Source organism: Dendrobates tinctorius, unplaced genomic scaffold, assembly GCF_039654945.1.
Source record: "Dendrobates tinctorius isolate UK_male_01 unplaced genomic scaffold, ASM3965494v1 ptg000040l, whole genome shotgun sequence".
Lineage (NCBI taxonomy): Eukaryota > Metazoa > Chordata > Amphibia > Anura > Dendrobatidae > Dendrobates > Dendrobates tinctorius.
This window is the reverse complement of record NW_027361708.1, coordinates 4,679,546-4,703,031: the sequence shown is the minus strand read 5'-3', so window position 1 is coordinate 4,703,031 and position 23,486 is coordinate 4,679,546. Positions and strand designations below refer to the sequence as shown.

The 23,486-nt window shown below is 43.9% G+C and overlaps 1 protein-coding gene across 3 annotated transcripts in view; it reads left to right on the top strand.

The window, feature by feature from the left end:
* Positions 1–2,098: 2,098 nt before the first annotated feature.
* Positions 2,099–23,486, top strand: part of LOC141088652 (uncharacterized) — a 65,580-nt gene continuing 44,192 nt past the window's right edge. Inside the window, exons 1-6 of one of the 3 annotated variants that reach the window (XM_073574797.1) lie at positions 2,149–2,235; positions 8,301–8,554; positions 11,056–11,094; positions 21,351–21,424; positions 22,575–22,686; positions 22,779–22,894. In XM_073574797.1, the coding sequence (XP_073430898.1) occupies positions 8,446–8,554; positions 11,056–11,094; positions 21,351–21,424; positions 22,575–22,686; positions 22,779–22,894 (450 nt within the window). In that variant the 5' untranslated portion in view covers positions 2,149–2,235; positions 8,301–8,445. Of the gene's footprint in view, positions 2,236–5,340; positions 6,537–8,300; positions 8,555–11,055; positions 11,095–21,350; positions 21,425–22,574; positions 22,687–22,778; positions 22,895–23,486 lie in introns of those variants that run through there. The other 2 variants (XM_073574798.1, XM_073574799.1) reach the window with 2 other exon arrangements.

The following is a 23,486-nucleotide window of genomic DNA, read 5'->3' as shown; positions in this document are numbered from 1 at the left end:
GCATATTTATGCACACACATTATTTTAACTCTTTATTTCTTTTTACTACCTGAAAAGATGTCAGGTTGTTTTTCATTTTGATTGTATAGATTATAGGTGACATGAAAAATGGAAAAATGATTCTTCTTGGTATGACTTTTTTTATATAACAAAAAGCTGGCATTTTAACAAGAGCGTATAGACTTTTTCCCACTGCTAGGATCAATGTTCCACCAATCTCAGCAGTTTAACCTCTGATATACCGCAGTCAATAGTGACAGCGACATATATATGGATGGGAAAATGAGGATAATCTTAATTATGTCAAGTGTAATATGGCCGCCAGACAGGTCCTTGAGGGGAGATATGTGTCATCGCTGTTATTAGCTGCAGTAATGAGAGCTTGCAAGCATGCTCCAGCACATCTAGTCCTGAGAGAGTTATGAGGCCATTCTTGGGCCGGGTTTTATGAGTAGTCACAAGAGATTGGTTGGAATGACTGCTCACATATCCCAACCCCAGGGGCGTGGTTTGGCAGAAAAAAATGGAGGCCAAGTGTCTCATTCACTGTCTGGAGCTGGAGATGTGTGGATCTCCTGTGTGTTGGTCTGTGCTAAGGCCTAAAGAACCGGACACTATCCTGAGCAGGCTGACTCACTGTATCTTGTATGGACTTTTTACTTTATGTTTTCACTTTGGGCCGGAAAAGGTGGTTCTTTTTTTCTATCCTGAGCGGTTTATACAGTTTAAATAAACTTGCCTGGATATTTCAGCAATGCCACTTCCTGTGCCTACCTCAACACAAGCCATACCATAATCCTAACAAAGTATGCATAACAATACAAGATTTACTGGTTGTTTTTATCCATCTTCAGAATGGAAAGTAAAAGCTATGAGTAAGTCATATTTAGCCCAAAAATAGTTTCCAGTGAAACCTACAGCTTGTTCTGCAACCCTCACACTACTCTGTCTACGCCAAAAGCTATGGTTCTCGAAGTGAGGTGACCAGACCCATTTTTTTTTGTTATTTAAAGGGAGTTAAATATTAAAAGCTGGATACAGTTGATTTTTTCATATCTTATTGATATGTAGAATTGTGTTAATATGTCAATTAAACTAAATAGTGAGTAAGGATAAAAACAATCTATTTGAATTTTTCTGTTTTGACTATATAGATTAGGTAATGTCATTATTGCATCAATCTGCAGAAAAAATGTTGATATGTCAATTAGATTGAATAGTGGATGGTTTACATAGTGAAAAGAATAATTAAATTGTTACTGTTTCCTTTGTCTATTATTCTACCATCTAAAAAAATGTAATAAAAAGTGATAAAAAAGTGGTATGTACCAGAAAATGGTACCACTGAAAACTAGAGCTTGTCATTCAAAATATAAGCCTACTAGGGATGAGCGGTTCAGGTACCAGAAATGCACCCGAACTTGAACCCGAACCACATTGAAAACAATGGGGACCTGAACTTTTGAGCTGTTAAATCTCTTTTCGTCTCTCTCCAACTTCCCCTGGAACTCCGAACATTGCAACAGACTTAGAGTAGAAGTCTGTTTTTGGCATTTAGCACCAGACACTAACTGTCCGGTACGAACACCGAACTTTTAAGTTCGAGTTTGCTCATCTCTAAAGCCTAAACCAATGAATAAAGGCAGCACTTTATTTAAAAGTATTATATCAGCTGGAATGCTACAATGAAAAAAACCAAACAAAATTACTTTATCCTAAAGTCACAAAATGGTCTAGTCTTTAACAGGTCAATAATCTGCAGCATATGTTTTTTTGTATACAGAATTTTTTTTGATACATGTCTGCACTGCAAATCCTGAAAGTGTGAACATAGCCTAAAGGGTAACTGCATGGATGATGCTGTTAAGGAGAAGTTTAAAAGGGGGAAGCATTGCAACCCCTGCAAAATCAGTATTGGCTGTTGTACTACTGATTGGAAATACCCTTTTTAATAAATAAAAACAAATTCGCTGCTACATTTCCTTTTAATGTCGTTGTTTTGTATGTAACCTATGAGTCTGTATCTCTTTATCAGCAATTTTAGTCATTGGCAGGAAAACTTTACCATCTTGCTGTTTCAGCAATTGGGCAATCAACTCAAATATAACAAGCAAATATCACGTTCTTATACACGGTACATATCCTAGTGGGACTTTCTGTAGAGCGGAGCCATGCGGAACTCTGTCATTTTCTGTTTTGCTGTTATATATTTCAAAGTGACTGTTTACGGCTTAGGTAAGTGTTAAACCAGCTGCAATACATATATATACTGTAGATAATCAGTAAAACTTTCATGGCGAGATATAAATAAAGAAGGCAAAAATATTCTCTCACTATATACAGAGACAGTTAGTTTATTTTCAACCGCGTTGTGCAATGTTCTCATGTGGACTCTGTTCTGTAGGAGCCATTCCACAGATTAGAAAATGTGACAGTTCAGGGAAGTTTAAAAAATAATGGTAAATAGTAATACATGTTGGGATACAGAGAGCAGAGGGTCTATGTAATAGCAGTATATGGACATCTTTCTCTCTAATAAGTAATTAAATTGCATTCTATTCTATCTCTAACGATCTATCAGATATTGTCTTCTATAAAATAATTTTCCACAAGAAGTAGTTTTTACACTTTATGTCTTCTGATCTTTCCTGAAATTTGTATTACAGATGTTTTCTGAAAGTCTAGTAATGACATATGAATTGCCCAGCATACAATGCTTTTTTGCTTGTGCCATTTTGTTGCATTTCAACTCCTGTTTACATCCCTAGCTGATCTCTCTATTTCCAGCCTATTCTTGACAAACACATGGTACTGCTCCAAGGGATCTCACTGAAATTACCACTGCAGTGGCTGCATGGGCAGGACAAGAAGTAGGAAAGAAATGCACCCGCCTAGGGTGCTAGCTCTTGCCCCTCGAGGGGGAGCTTTGGGAGAAAAAGTGACATTGCTGAATGCCTGCAGCCACCCGACACCTTACTCTAGCACAGGCATTCAGCACACTGGTGGCTGGAGTGCAGGTAGTCATATACACCATTTAACCTTCTATCTGCCTTTGTCCGGGTTGTCACTCTCTCCCTGCACTCTGTCACGGGGGTACCAAGACAGTGTGGAGCCAGAAGGCCACAGGTTCTGCTTGCTCCTACTTCGGCCCTGAGAAGAAGCACTTCTTCATTTTAAATGTGTTTATTCCTTCTGGCACTAGAGGAGTTAATTGGCCTTGTTGGAAATCCCTGTGCTCACAGCTCGGTCAGCCACTCCTTTTCCCTTGATCATCTGGACTCTGATACAAATCCTTTTCAGAGCTAGCTTTATTGATGCATGGCTAATGGCGGGAGAGGAGTTCTTATGAGAAGGAGAGTTCGAGGCGTTATTAGTGACATTTGCTTGGTTTATATGCGTCTTAATTCCTTATCCTTCTCTATTTTGGTTTATTCTCCTACCTTCACAGCCTGGTGCATTCCTCTGTAATACATGAGTGAATATTTTGTATGCCTGGAGTTTTCTGTTAACCTTTGTTTGTCGGATTGGTGTACTATGGTGCACAGTAGCGCCCCTCTTCCCTGCGTGGGGGAAGAAAACAGACAGAGGGCTAACTCAGGAGATAAGGCAAGGGGGGAAGCCCGCATCTTCACCTTCAGAAGTATCCCAGGGAGTAGAGCGAGCTAGGGTGCCCCCTAGTGTTAGCGACAAGGAAGGAGTCCCTGGTCCTGGGTCACCCGACAATAAGATGACAATACAATTGATGTGAATGCTGCCTCGCACAGGAGGAGAGGAGGTATATGTCAGGAACTCTATTAGAACACAGGCCACTTCCGCCCTGCACCCTTTTGGCAATGGCACACACAGAGAACGTCAGTTGCAATGATGTCATTGCACCATCCAGCGTCCATTACTGTACTAGTGTAGGTACGTGCGCCGACTAGGGGGTGGTCCCTTTTTCACTGCAAACAGACTGGAGACGGAAACCGATGTGCGTTCAACAGGTCCTCTTTATTGGCCGTCCTCCCGACGACAACAGCAACACAGCAGCAGCACGACAGCTTCTACGCACAGGCCAGGGTACCTTTCACTTCCTTTTCTTTCCTTTACAGTGACGTCCCTCGTGGCTCTTTCACTGTGGCTGCCTTAGGCCCACCACCACAGCGCTTCATCTGTCCAAGTCTGTTTGTCTGGTTCCCCTGGGCTTTGTCTTCTGTCCTGTGGCTCTCCTGTCAGGGCCGCCCCCCGACTGTCTCTCCTTTCAGTCCCTCCTGGAGTTCTTCCTTTGTCAGCATCTCCCACTTTCAGTCTCTTCCTCTGCTGAACTCCTCCTGGACTGGCCTCCTTCTGGAACGCTCTCTGCCTTTTTTATATTCCCCTCCCTGGGAATTCCCCTCTAGAGTCCCCGTCTCTCCGCCCACCATGACTATGCGGTTTGCTAGCCTTAAGCTGCTGTTAAGCCCTTTTCTCACAGCTCCCTGCCTCCATCTTGTGGCCAAACCGTAGTAGTGCACCGTCTCTTTTTCTGCTGTTCTTTGTCTCCCACTAGCGGCCAAAACCCAGTACTTTACCATCCTTCACTGTTTCTAGCTGTCTCCCCACTTATATACACCAGTCCACGTCAAGTACATTTATGGTACATCTTGCATTCACCTTCCTGCTGCAGACAGGTCCATAGGTCAGTTCACTTCCCTACGTTAGATCAAAAAGAAGACAGAGGGTACACTGAAAGGGAAGCTTGGATTGGTTGAATATAAGCTTTTTTTACCTTTTTATCTTATTTTGCAAAAGAATGGGGAACATTACAAGAGGGGCTGGCTTTGAGGACATAAAAGGGGCTCGCTGTGGGGATATAACAAGAAGGGCTGGCTGTGGGGACAAAACAAGAGAAGCTGGCTCTGAGGACTATCACAAGAATCATAGAATCATAGAATGATAGAATGGTAGAGTTGGAAGGGACCTCCTGGGTCATCTGGTCCAACCCTCTGCTCAAAGCAGGATTCACTAAATCATCCCAGACAGATGTCTATCCAGCCTCTGTTTGAAGACTTCCATGGAATGAGAACTCACCACCTCTTGTGGCAGCCTGTTCCACTCATTGATCACCCTCACTGTCAAAAGTTTTTTCTAATATCTAATCTGTGTCTCCTTCCATTCAGTTTCATCCCATTGCTTCTAGTCTTTCCTTGTGCAAATGAGAATAAAGATGATCCTTCTACAATGTGACATCCCTTGAGATATTTGTAGACAGCTAATAAGTCACCTCTCAGTCTTCTTTTTTGCAAGCCAAACATTCCCAAATCCTGTAACCATTCCTCATAGGACATGGTTTGCAGACCAGTCACCATTCTAGCTGCTCTTCTCTGAACATGCTCCAGTTTGTTGATGTCTTTTTTAAAATGTGGTGCACAAAACTGGACTTTTCTTTTACTTTTGACATATCCCCCAAATCCTTTTTTATTGCTTTTGACATCTCTTGCAAGCCTTAATTCAATGTCAGCTTTAGGTAATCTGATTGGTGCCCTGCAGGTTCTATGGACAGCATTATATTCTTCTTTAGATATGCCTCCCTCTTTCCATTTGATAAACATTTCTTTCTTCCTATTTAGCATGTATTTAAGTTCTGTGTTCATCCATCCTGGTTTCCTTAAATGCTTCCTATTCTTCCATCTTTTTGGAATTGTTAACGATTGTGCTTTGAGAATCTCATTTTTCAAGATTTCCCATCCTTCCTGGACATTTTTGCCCTTAAGGATATTCAGCCATTGGATCCCTCTGATTCTCTTTCTGAGACCCTTAAAATCTGCCTTTCTGAAATCTAACCTTGAAGTCTGAGTCTTCACAGGTATTCCTCCTCTAGTTATCCAAAATTCAAAAATAGCATGGTTGCTATCTCCTAGGGTCCCAGTCACTCTTAACTCCTCAACCATTTCCTCCCTGTTTATGAGGATTAGATCCAAGGTAGAAGATCTCCTTGTTTTCTCCCCCAACCTTTTAGAAGATAAAGTTGTCAGCAAGAGAGGATAAGTATTTGCTTGGGTTTTGCCTGTGAGAGAATCCCAACAAATGTCTGGATAGTTGAAATCTCCCATGACGTCAAAAGCAATAAAAAATGATTTTGGGGATATGTCAAAAGTGAAAGAAAAGTCAAAGATGCTATAGGGTTTTTACAAGATGAAAATTATGAAATGGTAAGAAAGGATGTTGAGAAGGCCAAACTTTTAAATTCCTATTTTGCATCTGTTTGCTCTCAGAAAGGAAAAGTAAAATCAACTGATCTTCACTGTCCTATTAAAGAAATATAAGAATCCAGGCTATCTATAAACAGAAAGATAGCTAGGAAATACTTAGCTAACATAAATTAATTCAAGTCTCAAGTTCCAGATGAATTACACCCCAGAGTACTGAAGGAGATAGCAGAATAAATTTTTGAACCACTCTCCTTAATCTTTGAAAATTCTTGTTAATCTGGAGAAGTCCCAGAAGACTGGAGAAGAGCAAAGGTTGTTCCTATCTTCAAAAAGCGGAAGAAGGTGGATCCAGGAAACTATAGGCCGGTGAGTCTGACTTCTATTCCAGGAACAATCTTTGAACAAATAATTAAACAACATATATGTAAGTACCTGGATAAGAATGACATCATTACTCAGAGACCGCATGGATTTGTAACTAGTAAGTCATGCTAGACTAACTTAATTTCCTTCTATGACAGAATAACTGACTGAGTGGATCAGGGAAAGGCTGTAGATATATTATATATTGACTTCATTAAAGCATTTGACAAGGTATCTCACACCATCCTTATTGAAAAAATGACTAAGTATGGAATGTACAAGGCAACTGTTAGGTAGATTCATAACTGGCTTGGTGATCGGACCCAAAGAGTGGCTGTAAATGGCTGCACATCCAGTTGGAAGAATTTCTCAAGTGGGGTACCACAGGGCTTTGTTCTGAGCCCTGTATTGTTTAACATCTTTATCAATTATTTAGATGAAGGAATTGAGGGTACACTGATTACATTTGCTGAAGACACAAAGTTAGGAGGGATAGCTAATACTAAAGATGAGAGATAGGATTCAAAAATGTCACGGCACCGCCAGACTCAGGGCCTGCTGTCCCGGCCTCGGCCAGTAGGAGGCGCTGGACTATCACATCACCGTCAGACTCAGGGCCTGCTGTTCCGGCCTCGACCACTAGGAGGCGCCGGACTGTCCTATCACCATCTGACCCGTGGCCTGCAGTTTCGGCCTTGGTCTCTGGGAGGCGTTGTGCTTCAACCCCGAGTGATGGCGGCGATAGTCATGAGGCTCCTGCGCAGGCGTCCGCTGGACGCAGGCTTCACTCCTCGGTCAGTCATGAAGGGGCTGGTGCATTACCATCCAGCCTGGTCCTGGGGGCGGTCCGGATGACATCATCAGGCCACGGGCCTGTAAGGGATGACCTGATCCCTCAAATACCTTGGGACTGCTCTTGCAGGCCGCCGGATATATTCTTGGTTCCTCTGCGTGTTACTGTGTGAATTACTGTTGACTGACTCTGACTTTTGCCTGGACTTCTGACCCTTCTTCTGCCTAACGATTCTGTACCTCTGCGACCCTCCTGGTTTATGACACTGACTTCGGCCTGGATTCTGACTCTTCTTCTGCCTAACGATTCTGTACCTCTGCGACTCTCCTGGTTTATGACACTGACTTTGGCCTGGATTCTGACTCTGCTTCTGTCTAACGATTCGGTACCTCTGCGACTCTCCTGGTTTATGACTCTGGCCTGGTATCTGTCTTTGCTGCTGTCTACCGTGCTTATACCATTTCTGCCTGACTGGTTTAGTCTCAGATATCATTGCCTTTGTGTCCTGTGTTGGAACACCTTTCTGGCGACCGTCCTGCTCTGGTCTTTGCTCCTATTCAGACAGCACCTCCTGGGCTCTGCTATAAATCCAGATCCCTGTATAGGGGTAAAGGGTATCAGTGTTTCTCGGGGTGTTGTCCGGCTGCAGCCCAGACCGCAGGCAGACATCACAAAAAAGACATAAATAAACTGGAGCAGTGGGCAGCAACTATCAAAATGGTTTTTACAGGGAAAAAATGAAAAGTACAACATCTGGGCATTAAAAATGAAAAAGCATACATAATGGGAGGAATAGGGCTAAGCAACAGCACTTGTGAAAAAGACTTGGGTATACTAATAGATGATAAACTCAACTTGAGTCAACAAGGTGATGCAGCAGCAAAAAAAGGAAATAAAATTCTGCGATGTATTAACAGAAGCATACAATCTAGATCACGTGAAGTCATTAACCCCCTCTACTCCTCTTTGGTCAGGCCTCATCTGGAATACTGTGCCCAGTTCTGGGCACCACAATTTAAAAAAGATATCAACAAACTGGAGAAAGTTCAGAGAAGAGGGACCAGAATGGTGACCGGTCTGCAAACCATGTCCTATGAATAACGGTTACAGGATTTGGGAATGTTTAGCTTGCAAAAAAGAAGACTAAGAGGAGACTTAATAGCTGTCTACAAATATCTCAAGGGCTGTCACATTGTAGAAGAATCATCTTTATTCTCATTTGCACAAGGTAAGACTAGAAGCAATGGGATGAAACTGAATGGGAGGAGACACAGATTAGATATTAGAAAAAACTTTTGACAGTGAGGGTGATCAATGAGTGGAACAGGCTTCCACGAGAGTTGGTGATTTCTCCTTCAATGGAAGTCTTCAAACACTGACTGGACAGACATCTGGGATAATTTAGTGAATCCTGCTTTGAGCAGGGGGTTGGACCAGATGACCCAGGAGGTCCCTTCCAAATCTACCAGTCTATGATTCTATTATTCTATTATCTGGCATTGTAAAGTGATGGGGAATATGGATTGCACTATCTGGCTAACTATTTTGCATGAGGGAAGGACTTCCCGAATGTAGGAGTGAGAGCTCTCCCAAATGTATGATACAGGGTTACCTGAGGGCCCTTGCCAAACTCAGGTTTCACAGCACCTGCTGCCACTCTGCTAATTGTCTGCGAGGGCTGCATAATGGCATGGCAGTGAACAGAGTGTCGGTGGCGAGTGATGCCTAAAATTCAAATGGACATGCTTAAAATGGCATTGTAAAGGGATGAGGAATATGGATTCCACTATCTTGCTAACTATTTGGCATGAGGGAGGATCCTCCCAAATTTAGGAGTGATAGCCCTCACAAATGTTAACGTAAAAAATAAAGGCAAATGGCAACGTGTGAACGTATGCTAAAGGGTAGGTATAATTTTTTTTGCATTATATAGATGTAATTATGAAGGAAATAATGTTTCTTAGCATTCTTTCCTTTAAAAAAATTGTATTGGTTTGGTAGGTCTTCTTAAAAGTCCGTAAATCCGGCGCAATAGTCTGACAACATTAATCCCAGATACCATATACGAGACAGAAAGGCATGCAGGCATCTTCTCCATGCTTTTCCCATTTAGTTTTACCTCTTTCCCATCCATTTCCTTTTTTTTCCACGTCCACAGACCTCTTTTTTGGGTCCAGCAGAAAAATATTTGACTTTCTCACTGACTTTCAGTACAAATACTAGTATAATATAATATTAGTAATTTGGGATTTATTAGAAGTTTCCCATATCTGAACATTTCACTATTCGATCATCACTAGTTTTTATCACTATATATGCCTTTGTATGTTTAATAAACATATATGTTTTTTGAAATATATCATGGACTTTTTACTCTGTGTTTATTGTATGACAGTTGTTTATAGTGTTGTTTTTATACAATAATGGTGGTTTTAGCAATCTATTTATATAATAATTATGGTTCTGGTTCCGTATTTATAAACTATTGATGATTCTGATATTGTCTTTAAGTACCAATGATTTTGGTTTTGTATTCATGTAATGATGATGGTTCTGGTGTTGAATACCCACCAAATAACACCAAAACACCAATACCACAATCAGTACAGGAATATGGCACCAGAACCACTATTAGTTTTGTTGCAAACTGTATTTGTCGTATGATGGATGTCAAAACCATCAGACATATCACTTTATCTATAATAAGTAACAGAGGTAAATGGTATGGGGAAAGTCAACTCATCATGTGTAGATGCACTATGTTTCAATGGAGATCATCGCACAAAGCCGTCTTAGTCTGGGACGTGAATATCAGAGCACAGAAAGAGAACAAAGTTTTCTCCAGCGATGACAAGGTCAGTTAAAAAAATAGAAAAACCATCTTTATTAATCCAATATTAAAAAGTAAATGCACTGGTCACCATGAGAAATCCATGATACATAACTGACGCATTTCAGCTAAACCCCTTGGGCTATGTGCCCACGTATGCAGAAAATTTCTGCTTCAAAACCGGACACCTTCCCAGAAAACGCGCATTTTATTTCCGTGCGTTTTTGCTTAAAAACCGCACGTTTTTTATGCATTTTTTTCCGCGCATTTTCTGACTCATAGAAAATAGCAAAAACGCGGACTTTTCCGCAAAATTAATGAGCATGCAGTGTTTTTGGCCGCTAAGCGTTTTTTTGAGCGGAAAAAAGCACATCAATGTGCACAAAAAGTGTGGATTTCATTAAAATGAATGGGGTGCTTCTTTTATGCCTTTTTGAAGCGTTTTGACCGGGACAAACGCTTTAAAAACGCTTACGTGGCCACACAGCCTCAATCACGGTAGTAGCCATATCCTGAGACTTTTGGCTGAGCTTATTACTTGACCCGTTACTTGGAGAAGGACACAGGAGAGCAGAGAATGGAGTCCAGTGTGTTCCTAAGTTGCTTTGTCAATTTCATGTTGTGTAGATAGGGATTTCACAACACACTATTACTTCAATAATTCAAAAATATTTAATTCCATGTGCAGGCAGAAAGCAGATGTATTTCCGGTAAACTTTAAAGTGCAGGGAAGTTAGTGACATAGTTTACGTTCAGACCCTATCCTGGATTTTTATCACAAAGTCACAATATGTAAGGTCGATCAGTGCTCTCGTGCACTTACATTATGTTTGCCAATTCCCCTTACCCAATTTCACGTTGTGTAAAGTTTTTCTAAATTTTATATTTGTGTTTTTTAGAAAATGACCTAGTTGATGTGCCCAACACACAAGTTCCAGGTAACCTTAAAGCGGAGAATTTATTAGTGTTTCTGTGCCTCTTTTATCTTAATAGACATTAACTCAGTGCTCAGTGTTTTTCTGTCTGCCCTTGATGTGTTAATTTATAAACACCCTCATTTGGCTTGACACCTACTTTTGTGCAGGGTGCTTTTTGTATCCGGTGATGATGATTATGCTATCTCATTTTATTCATTTCAAGCCTGTTTGTCTTGTCTCCACAATGCTTTCTCAATAAATTACATTGTTACATTGTAGTCTTGGACTCTGCTTTTCTCCTTTTTTTCATATATTTATAAATTGCAGCTTTTTTACAAAAAAAAGTGGACAAATGTGTTATGTGTAAAGATGCGCCAAATGTATAAAACAGCGTGGACGCACGGTGGCTCAATGGATAGCACTGCAGCACTGGGGTCCTGGGTTTGAATCCCACCAAGGACAACATCTGCAGTGAGTTTGTATGTTCTCCCCGTGTTTGCGTGGGTTTCCTCCAAGTACTCCAGTTTCCTCCCACATTCCAAAGACATACTGATAGGGAATTTAGACTGTGAGCCCCATCAGGGACAGTGATGATAATGTGTGCAAACTGTAAAGCGCTGCAGAATATGTTAGCGCTATATAAAAAAAATAAAGATTATCATTAGAGTTGAGTGAAAGTCACCGACTTTTGCCAAAGTCGGGTTTCATGAAACAAATGCTTGCACGTGACTTTTTTCAGCCAATGAGAGAAGCGGAGCGTAGCATAGCTGGAGTGGGAGAGGGAGAAGAGAGATTTCGCCGCCTCTAGGGTTAAAATTCATGCCAGGTGTGTTTACAGTCCTCCACTCACCGCCGACTTTTCTCCCCATTGACTTGCATTGGGTTTCATGTTTCACCACTTTTCCCTATAGTCGGCCGATTTCGTTCGACTCGACTTTTGAGAAAGTCGGGTTTCATGAAACCCGACTCGACCCTAAAAGAGCAAAGTCGCTCATCTCTAATTATTATTATTATTGATATATTGAAAGCAATTAAAGGCAATGCAGTGAAAAGTGGTTACAAATGTTCCATTCATGGGAATAGGTAACCAGGTTTATACTACCTAATCTCAGAGCAGCATAATGTAGGGAAAGAAATCATAATTCCAGTGACGTGACTGCTCAGTGTAGTTTTTATAAAATCATTGATCACCAGCAAAGGTTATCACTAGAGGACTATTAAACCTCAGGGCCATCATAACGAATGGGCCCAATGAGCATTTACCTGGGGACTTCACAAGCAAAGCTAATATGTGTATGTTAAAGTGGATCACCCCCAGGGCAAGTGTGGGGATCACTTGGTACCGGACCGGTGTCTCAGGGGGACGTGTCACGGTGGCGGTGACCCGGTCCATGGCCCTGGGTGCCCAATGTAAAATGGGTGAAAAATAGCTAAATAAAGTTTATAGGTAGATGATTTGCGGTGCCACCTGTGGTGCTCGGCAATGAAGGTGTTAAGCCGACGCTGCGGTGCAGAACCTCTGGGACAGATGGTGGGGTGCAGCAAAGATGTGATAGCTCTCCACAGGTAGAGCTGTGGTCCCAGGGCAGTAGTAATATAGATGTTGAGGTAGATGGTGTAGTGTTAGGCACAGAGATTTAGCAGTGCTGAGTGGGTTGCGCAGGAAGAAGGCAATGACACAGCTGAATGCAGTTCCAATTCTTTTACTCACGTTTCTGGCACACACAGGTGCCCGCTTCAATGCTGCAGCCTCCAGGTCAGTGACTCAGCCAACTCCCAGGCAGATGGATTAACCCTTCCAGCACTCCCTTCCAAATGTGCCTTTTCTGAACGCCTCCTTTCTAGCGTTAATCTGAAGTACTTGCAGTTCTGAATTACACTCAAGTTCCTCCTTCTTGATGTTGCTTAAACTCCACTCGTATGACAGGTGACTGCAGCCTGCTTCAGGATCTCCATGAATCATGTCCCAGCTCACACAAAAGTTGCCACTGTGTCTTCGAGTCTTTGGTGGGAATAAAGTGGTCACAACTTCTATTCCTCCGGTTTCTGCTGTAAGATCATTAGTATCACACACAGCCTCAGTTACCGGCGCCCGGCCTTGGCACATTAAACTTAGGAAAGGGCTCTACACTAGCCCCAATCCCCAGTCTCTCTCCTCCTCACGTTCCGTTCTTATCTATCTTCCTTCTGAACAACTGATCCTTCTTTCCTTCTCTTTCCTTGCCAACAGCTCCAGCTCACAGGGAGCTGCTGCAACTATGTCCTCTCTCCATCCCCTCTGGGGATTCTCTGACTAACTTCCTGTCAGCTTTCCCCTCTAGTGTTTGTAAGCTCCACCCACCACCCAGCACCCTTCATGAACCAAAGCAGCTGCCATAAAGGGTGCTCTGTTGTTCTAAGGTGTCTGTGCTGGATGTAGATGATGGAGTTTGGTCAGGTGTTACCATCTTACCTGGGAAGTGGGATACTACACCTCAGGAGGAGATGCAGTACCTCTGTGGCGACTGAACCCTCAGGGGCGCCACAAAAGCATAACTAAACTTTCGGACTTTACACTAAATAAAGGTCGAGTTTAGCTGAGCATTTTTCATGCTGGTGACATAGTAGTCCACTACCTCCTTCGCCCTTAAAAACAGCACACTGTAGTCTAAACGAAGAAGATTTTTTTTTTAGGTAACAGAGGTCAGATAAGATTCCAGCTTCAACCTTACTCCATCCCACAAGGAAAACTGTGAAGTGGTAACATATTAAGCAGGGGAATCACAGAATAGGAGGTGAGCAGACTGCTCACTACTGAATATACTGAATGTGCTTCCCTTCTGCCATGAGGTGAATAACCCTTTCAGTGTTTCAATGAAACATAATGTTTTGAATGGAGCAAGAAAGGGCAACCTCACACACGTGTCTTGCATGGCTCACGTCCTCAACCTGGTGGTACAGCAATTTCTACGCCACTCTCCCGGCCTGGATGCGCTGCTGCAGAAAGCAGGGTTGCTGTGTGCTCACGTATGCCATTTGAACCCCGCAGGTCATCGACTTGCATCGCTATGTAATAACATGCAGGTGTGGGCATGTCACCATGGAACAGAGACAGACCAAAAGTTAAAGGGTTTATTTACCAGGGTCTAAACCTCCTCACAGGGAGGAAACAGTGGGGGTTAAACTGGCAAAAGGATGATGAAATAACGGTTTATGAAAACTATGCAAAGTTATCAAACAGTCAAGGAAGATAATGGTAATTAACGGGTATTCGTAAACCTTATCAGTCTGAAGAAATCTTGCTTGAAGGGTCGTCTTCTCCAACGTTGGTACCGTCAGCAGCGGCACTTGTAGTCTCTGTAGTCTCTGTAAACGCTGTAGTCTCTGTTAGATGGTAACCGGGATCTCCAGGGTTAAGGTGGAAGGCAGAGGGACACTGGGACTGACTGGGTCTCCCCTGCTCTGAGTCTCTGCTTTCAAACTAACAGTCTCTCCACCGGAACAATACTCAGTCTCTTGTTAAGCCTCTCTGCTGGAACAATACTCAGTTGTAAGAAGGTGCCAGAACAAAGTCCTGGTGATATTAATGTCAATGTTTATCCTGTTGTAATTGACATGTATGTGTGCAGTATATGTGACATGAAATTATTTGGATAGGCTTGTAGAGACTGTGTAGTAATATAGAATGGACACTAGATGGGAGCATTGAGCACATCCATAGTGGCTAGGAGGACACCAAAGGGTTAACTAGGGGGATATTAGAGGAGTGGTTAACTGGGAACTAGGAGAGATAGATTTCCTGCTCTAGTTCAGTGTAGCCGGGGGTAGCCTCAGGTACTGGTGAGGAGGCAGAAGTCCTGACAAGCTTGGCTGATTGAGACATGAAATGAAGTAGAGTCTCTCAGCCATCCTGTGGAGAGAAACGAAGTGTTGTGCCTACAGCAGCAGCCAGTGAGAGAGAGTCACTGGAGAGCCATTAGCTAGAAACTGGGAGTTAATGTGCTAGTAAGGCCAGTAGGAGAGCTTCTGGAGTCAAGTCAGTGTGTGTATAGAAGCTGAAGTGACACTGCAGCCAGTCTGTTGAAGTCAGCCTGTGTCTGGGAGCTGTTGAGCAGGGAGATCAATAGAAGAGTCCCTGTGGAGACGACAACCTGAGTCTGGGAGCTGTTATGACAGGGTGTAGAAGAGTCCCTGTGGAGAGAGCAGCCAGTGTGTGGGAGCTGGCCAAGTAGTCGAGTGGGCCACTAGCGAAGTGCACGGACCTGACTGCCTTAGAGGGGTGAACGACCTTTGTGGGCTGAAGTCAGTCGCAGGAAGAGAGGTCGAAGTGCCATATTCACCGTGTCTCCTGTTCCGTTGCCAATTGCCATTGTGTGGTCCCGACCGGGGCTGCGCCCGCGGATCTCCATCTCTGCACGGTCAGGTGGACGTCTTCCCCTCATCAGTGGGAACTTCGCTTCACCGTACTCACAGGCAGCAGTATGTATGTCACGTCCTCCTGTCTTATCTTTCTGGCTGGGAGTGCTCTCTCCTCCCCTGCGTGCAGCTGTGTCCTGTTCTGTCTCCTGCACAAGCTGCTCTGCCCTGAGTGCGCTCTGTCTTCGCGCCCTCTGCCTGCACCCCTTCCTGTCCAGCACAACTTCCTCTTCCTCACTGCTACTGACAGACCCATGATGTAGTCGGTCCAGGTCCAAAAGTCTTCCCCCTGGCAACCCTTCTGCGCAGCTATATGGTTCCGGACATGGAGCAGAGGAGGTAACCCCTTTCTGGTTCTTCTTGTGCTTCATGCCCTTACATTCCCCCTCTCTTTGTGCTCGCCATTCCACAGGCGAGAGTTTCTGAAGTTCTCGTTGACAGTCTTCCAATCCCTGCACAATCTGCTGCCAGACCAACTGATCTTGATTATAGTGAACAGGGGGTACACCAGCTATTGAACATTCAGAGCGTTGCAAATCAGAAGGAACAGCAGTGTCAGTTGTTGTGGGAAGGACAGGAGCTGGGGTCAATCCCGGCATGTTGGTAATTTCAGGCACCAGCCCTGTTTCCGTATTCCCCGGGGGAAGTTGGGAGTCTTCCTCGTCTTCAACATCAACATCTACCAATGGAATGTCCAGGTAGGTCAAAATGGTTTCAAAGTTCAGGTCTTCCAGACATCTCTCCATGAGGCGTTGAAACATCCCCAGGGCATTGGCCAGCCCGAAGGGCATGTGGTCGAACTCGTATAACCCCATCGGAAAGATGAAAGCTGTCTTGGCTCGATCTTGTTCAGACATGGGTACTTGCCAATAACCGCTGGCCAGGTCTAGCGTGGAGAAGTTCTGGGCATTCCCTAGTGCCAAGACGGACTTCTCTATCCTCAGCAATGGATATGAGTCTCACACCGTACAAGCTTTGAGCAGGCGGTAGTCCACACAGAAGCTTAAGGATCCGTCCTTTTTCCTCACAAAGACTATGGGGGCAGCCCACGGGCTCTGACTCTCACGAATCACTCCTAACTTCAACATCTGTGATAGCATCCCTTTCACCTCCTGATACATCTGTGAGGGTATCTGGCGATACCGTTCCCGGATTAGTGCCGCATCCCCGATGGGTATCTCGTGGGTGATGGCTGTGGTGCGCCCAAAGTAATCTTCATCTTTGGAGAACGCTTCCTAGTATTTTCCTAACAAGGCTTTCACCTGGGGGACCTGCTGAGGAGTCAGCTCTGAGAGCTCTGCCTGCATATGTTCCAGTATCCATCTCCCTTCCTGCAGCAATCTGGGGTCTGGGGCTGCCTCTGCCTTGACAGTCACCAGCCACAGGTCTTCTGGCTTTGCAGTCAGCTGAACTGTCTCAGATGGGAATAGCTCATCCGGAATACCCAGGATATGGACAACTTCACTTCTGGGGGGCAAAGTTACATTGGTCTCCACCAAATTCACACAGCGTACGAGGACAGTGCCATCCCGCAAAGTAGCCAAGGTCCATGCGACCAATATCCCCGACGGCAGCAGATCAGCTTTGCTGGGTTCAACTTGTACCTCCACCCCCTCCAGGGGAATACCAGCTCGGACAGGCAGGGGGAGCACGGTCTGTCCAGGGGGCAACACTCGATTGATGGAGGCGGGTGCGATGACCTTGCCGATTTCCTTCCCGTCGCTGTGTGCTTCTCAGACCAGAGCTGTCCATATCAGCTGTTGGAAGACCCGTCTCTGAGGGGTCTGGTCACTCCATTGTTGCAGGAACTGCTCTGGGGACTCATTGAAGAGAAGACTCCCGAGATCTTTAAGCACATTCATGCCCAGGGTTACGGTATGGTCTTTAGCTGGTTCTCCATCTACCAGCACTACTCTTCTTCTCCCCACATCTCTTCCCCAGACCTCTATGTTCATTCATACCACCCCTATGACCGGGATGGGTAAGTAGTTGGCCACCGTGAGCTTGATCACTGGGCCTCATTCTGGCCGCAGTGCTTCCGCGAAGTGTTGGCAGAAATATCTTACAGGCATGGTGGTCACTTGGGAGCTGGTGTCTATCAGGCACCGCACTGCTCTTCCATTGATTTCAGCCCAGACCAGGGGCACGTGGAAACAAGGCTGGTGGGACTTTTGCTACTCCTTCTCTAATTTTCACGCTCCTGGCGGTGTCCCTTGGGCTCGGAGCCACCTAGTTTAATGGATGGCGTGGGGATGGTTGGCTCCACCAGGGACACCACCGGGCAATGTGGCCGGGCTCTCCGCAGGTATAGCATGTAAGGAAGCTTCTCCTCTGGGTAGCACCAGTCTCGCGTCGAGGGCAACTTCTCTGTCTCATACTAGAGAGCTGGACTCTACCATCAGAGTTTTTTTTGACACTGCCATCTCTTCACGGAACTGTTTAATTTCCTGCTTCAGGACTTCCACCCATTGAGGGATAGTGTCCGTGGTGGCAGTTACCTTCCCACTCCATACCTTCCCTACTGGCACCGTCACTCCCTGCTCTTGCTCACGTGCACGCGCCTCACTGCCATCTTCAGAGAAAGTCATATCTGGCTTTACCCGCATGCGCTCTTGCAGGTACTGCTTCATCAACATGTCACGCATGTCTGTCACCAGCTGATCTCATAGCACAATGTCAACTGACCGTACACCTCCGCTGTCCTTTCGTATGGCGGTAAGGAGCTTTTGCAGGTCGTTCATAAATTGCATCACTATCTCCCCCTCTCTTTGCTCCCGGTGAAATAGTCGCATGCGCAGCTCCACTACGTCAGTGGGATCCCCATGTGTCTCTTCAAGTATACGTATAACTTTGTCCAGGATGTCTCTCGCCTGGGGGAGCCTAAGCATAACAGAGTCCCGTGCTTCTCCCTCCAGGGCCATCACCGCAATCTCTGCCTCCAGGCAGGTGTCATGGGATGCATCCGCATCATTCCCAGGATGCGCTCAGTCCAGCTCCACAACATCACATTGCTCCCAGATAACTTTGGCAAATTATTTAACATGGCTCTCAGGGAAATGCTAGACCTGGGGCCTCCCCCAACTGCTTGGTCTGCCCCTTCCGCGCTTCTGTGTGACATCCTGCTGACTACACCAAATGTAATAACGTGCAGGTGTTGGGTATGTCACCACCGAACAGAGACAGACCAGAAGTTAAAGGGTTTATTTACAAGGGTCTAAATCTCCTTGCAGGGAGGAAACAGTGGGGGTTAAACTTGCAAAAGAATGATGAAATAACGGTTTATGAAAACAAGGCAAAGTTATCAAACAGTTAAGGATGATAATGGTAATTAACGGGTATTCGTGAAACTTATCAATCTGAAGAAATCTTGCTTGAAGGGTCGTCTTCTCCAATGTCGGCACCGTCAGCAGTGGCACTTGTAGTCTCTGTAAACGCTGTAGTCTCTGTTAGATGGTAACCGGGATCTCCAGGGTTAAGGTGGAAGGCAGGGGGACACTGCTTTCAAACTAACAGTCTCTCCGCTGGAACAATACTCAGTCTCTTGTTAAGCCTCTCTGCTGGAACAATACTCAGTCTCTTGTTAAGTCTCTCTGTTGGAATAAGGGATTCTGACCTGTCACCGTGGGCACCGGGGCTGCGCGTGCGGGTCTCCATCTCTGCATGGTCAGGAGGACATCTTCCCCTAATCAGTGGGGACTTCGCTTCACCGTACTCAAAGGCAGCAGTATTATGTCACGTCCTCCTGTCTTATCTATCTGGCCGCGAGTGCTCTCCTCCACTGTTTGCAGCTGCATCCTGTTCTGTCTCCTTCACAAGCTGCTCTGCTCTGAGTGCGCTCTGTCTTTGCGCCCTCTGCCTGCACCCCTTCCTGTCCAGCACAACTTCCTCTTCCCCATTGCTACTGACAGGCCCATAATGCAGTCGGTTCAGGTCCAAAAGTCTTCCCCCTGGCAATCCTACTGCGCAGGTTCCGGACATGAGCAGAGGAGGTAACCCCTTTCTGGTTCTTCTTGTGCTTCACCCCCTTACAGCTACTGAGGTTTTTCAGGTTAACTGGTTAACTGGTTGATATGCGATGTGCTGACACTGTGGAATTCCACTCTGCACATGTTGCAGTAACTGTGGCAGCAGCCATGAACCCTTGTACAGTATGTCATTTTGCATAGCCTGAGCCAATGCAGTCTGGTCGTGGTGCAAACCACACTTGCAGAGTAGGCATAAATGAAGGACCTCTGCACACTTTTGCACAGTTTTGAAATGGCTACTAAGATGGTTAACGCTGACGATACCGTCATCAGCATCACTATTCCAGTCATCTACATGCTGGAGCACACTTTGAATAGTCTGTGGGAGGAGATGGTGGTTCCAAAGGAGGAGGAAGAAGCAGAGGAGGATGCGGAAGTGATAATATATAAGTTCTGGATTGATGTCGCACAGGCAGGGCCCATGAGAAGGTGGAGGGGGGCTCATGGTACCAGATAAACTGTTAGTGAAGGCGCAGCAGCTGAGGAACAAATGGAAGTGGATGAGGAGGAAGGGGTAATGGGCACGCAACAGTCAGGAGATGGATAATGATCCCCTCTCTGCTGTCCAGGCTTGGCAGGAGTGGATGGAGGAAACAACTTTGAGTGTTACCCTGCGACCAACACACCATAGATTTGAACCTCATGGAAGCACCCAACACATGAGCGCCTTCTTGCAGCACTATCTGCAACATGATGCCTGTATTGTTAGAATTAGAAAAAGTACTGACTACTGGGTTACCACTCTGTTAGATCCACAGTAAATTTTGCCAGATGCTTCCCCTTGGAATTCCCAAGGCAGCTTCTTCGGTAGGCGCTATAGCTTGCCGGATAAGGAGGGAGCCGGCGATGTTCGCTCATCTCTACAGGTAAGTACCATTGCCTTTGATCTCCACATTATCACGCGGATAAAACCATATTGCGCTTCTTGTAATTCCAGTTTTTCTACCTCATAAGAAGTTTGTACTTTCATACTGTGCCATCTAATCTGTGTGGCTTACTGAGTACTGTTGTGTTTTTCAAGCCTTGTGTATTGTTCAAATGTTTATCATGTTGATTATTTTCTGCTGTTCAGCCTGTTTGCAATGTTTTAACACCATTTTTATTAAACCACCAATAAAATAAAAATGTTTAGTATTATCGACCATTAATTTTATTCCTGGACAGATCAATGTGCTGGAGCCCCTACAACAGCCAGTTGTCGTAGGGGCCCCACCACACTAATGCTGTTAAGTCAGCCTTGTTAAACCTGTTGCCAGGTATGCACTCACAACTGATTGACAGCTTTCTGCCTATGCACAGTGTACAGAGAAAGCAGCCAATCAGTACTGTTAATAGGGTTATACAGAATTCAGCATTCAGAAGACTGGTAGATCTGCAGAAGAGAAAACATTCATTTTATCAAAACTGCAGCAAGCAGCATAATAATTGACACATCGCTGGAATCAGGGTTTCTGCCACCATCTCAATCTGTTCTCAGATAGAGTAGCAGATCAATTCATGATCAATTCCCCCTGTTGCTGAGTTATATTTACAGTATTGTTCATGCATTAGAGCGTTTCAATGTTAAGAAATCCTTTCTCAGTCCAAAACTGGGCATTTTATTGTTTTATACTTGGGTATTATGGTAGCAGCATTCCACATGTGGGGAAGAAAATCCACAGCATTTCCGCAACTAAATTCACAATCATTTTTGCTACTGCAGATTTTGTTTTAGAGTCTACCGGATGAAGTCTACAGTAGAAAGGTTCTATATAGAATTAAGTTTCTCTTCACTTATAACCTCTCCCTGTTTTGGCTTGAAAAGAACAAAAAAGGTAAAAATTATTTCCACAAAGTGTTTTTACCTTTCTCTTTTAGAATTAGCAAAAATTTACAAAGACAATGATAATGCCAAAGACATGTCTTACAAATCTCTACAAAGAAAATTAAAGGTAAGAAATAAAACTAACATTAGTCTTCTTTAGAATGATCGTTGTGATGTACGGCTAAATTAACGCTCTGTTCTCCAAGTTGTATAAAAGTTTAATAAAACATCCATTAATTTTTTTTACTGTGCTGCCATTTGTCAGATCATATACAGAAGCGTTGTTTTTTATTCTGCCAGAATATGTATAAATCCATCATATGCCGTAGCATACACCATCATATAGAGACAAAATTGTGCCACCATATGGAGACAACATATGATAGCAGACAGAATCCCTAAAATTCTTTACTGCAAAGGTATAGCGTCTCCGTGTGCCTAAATTTGCACACATCATAACCCCCTATTCTTGAAAGAATCTGTACTATGATCTTTAATTATCCCTTCCAATAGGATAGGGCATAACCTACTGATCACTGTTCGTCCAACCAATGGGACCTCCATCATTGCTAGCACCATAGAGTCAAGGAGTTCTCTGCTGTCTCCATCAGTCCCATACAGAATGAATGGAGCGGAGGAGCACTTGTTGGTCTTCTGTTCATTTCAGGCAATGCTCTACAGAGCCCCGTTCTCAGGATCAGCTTGGGTCTCATCATCCAAATCTCATTAATCAGAAAATTATCTTCTCTTCTATGGATATGGTATTATTTATAATCTTGGTCCAAGGTCTTCAAAGGGAATCTGTCAACAGGTGTCTGCTATGTGATCTGAGACCTCTATGAGGTAGTAGCTGAAACACTGATATCAGTGATGTGTCACTTACTAGCCTGTATGCTACAGTTTCAATATTATCAGCGTTTCATCAGTTGGAGAATATCACTGCTGGATCAGCTGCCCATGTGCCTTCTGGTCCAACCACACCCTCAGATCTAATTAGCAGCTTACTGTCAATATACAATGTACATAGAAAGCTGCTAATTAATGATGTTGGTGCAGTCAGCTTTCTGAGCACTGCTAATTGTATCATAACCCTGTAATCTAAGTGATACATCACTCGAATCAGGGTCTCTTTCCCTACATTATGAATGAGGTACCAAAAACCTGATGACAGACTCCCTTGAAGAAATAGGAATTAAGATGCTTATGTTTAATTGTGCTTCAGAAAAGTTTTCTTCATTGTTAAAATGTGTAGTAAGAAAAAACATTTTCAATTCTAGCACTTCATCAATCTTGATAAAGAGCTCACAAACTTGACACTGTCACAGATTCATTCACTGATCCTGTGGACCGAACAGGCACTTGCCAGTCTTAAAGGATACCAAACAAAAGGTAAAGCCCTATCCATAATATAAAACTACTATTATACTTCTGCCTATTCCTGATGAAAACAATTTACTTATTTTGTCTTTCTTTGTCCTAAGTTTATAACAAAAGTGTGATGACAATGAACTGCACAGTGCCGCTGGTGCCCACACATGGTGGTTTGGTGTGTGCTTATTTTGATAATGTTTACTACTGCAAACCAATGTGTGATCAGGTATTCATCCTTTGTACATTTTACGTATGCTTTATTCATATACAAGAAGGCTAGTTTCCCAATTTGTTTAGGTAGATGATTTGGTAAATGGGGCAAGAAAAAGTCCTGTTGTCTAGATTAGATAAGACAAATTTATACCAAAATACAGCATTGTAAAGTTTTAGTCATGTGTTAAAAAATACTACAAAGTAAGACTGCTTTAAACATAGAACAGTTAATAGTTTATTTTATTAGTTAACAAAATTCAAAGTAAATGAACAAGAGAGCAATCAAAATCACATCAATACATGGCGTGACTACCCTTTGTCTTCAAACCAACTTCATTCTTCCAGGTACCCATGCACAAAGCTTTTCAAGGAAGTTGGCCTGCTGCAGAATACATTTGGAGCCAATCAGATGCCCCCTGATGGTATTATTATAGAATCATAGAATGTTAGAGTTGGAAGGGACCTCAAGGGTCATCGTGTCCAACCCTCCGCTCAATGCAGGATTCACTATACCATCTCAAACCGATATCTGTCCAGCCTTTGTTTAAAGACTTCCATTGAAGGAGAACTCACTACCTCTCGTGGTAACCTGTTCCACTCATTAA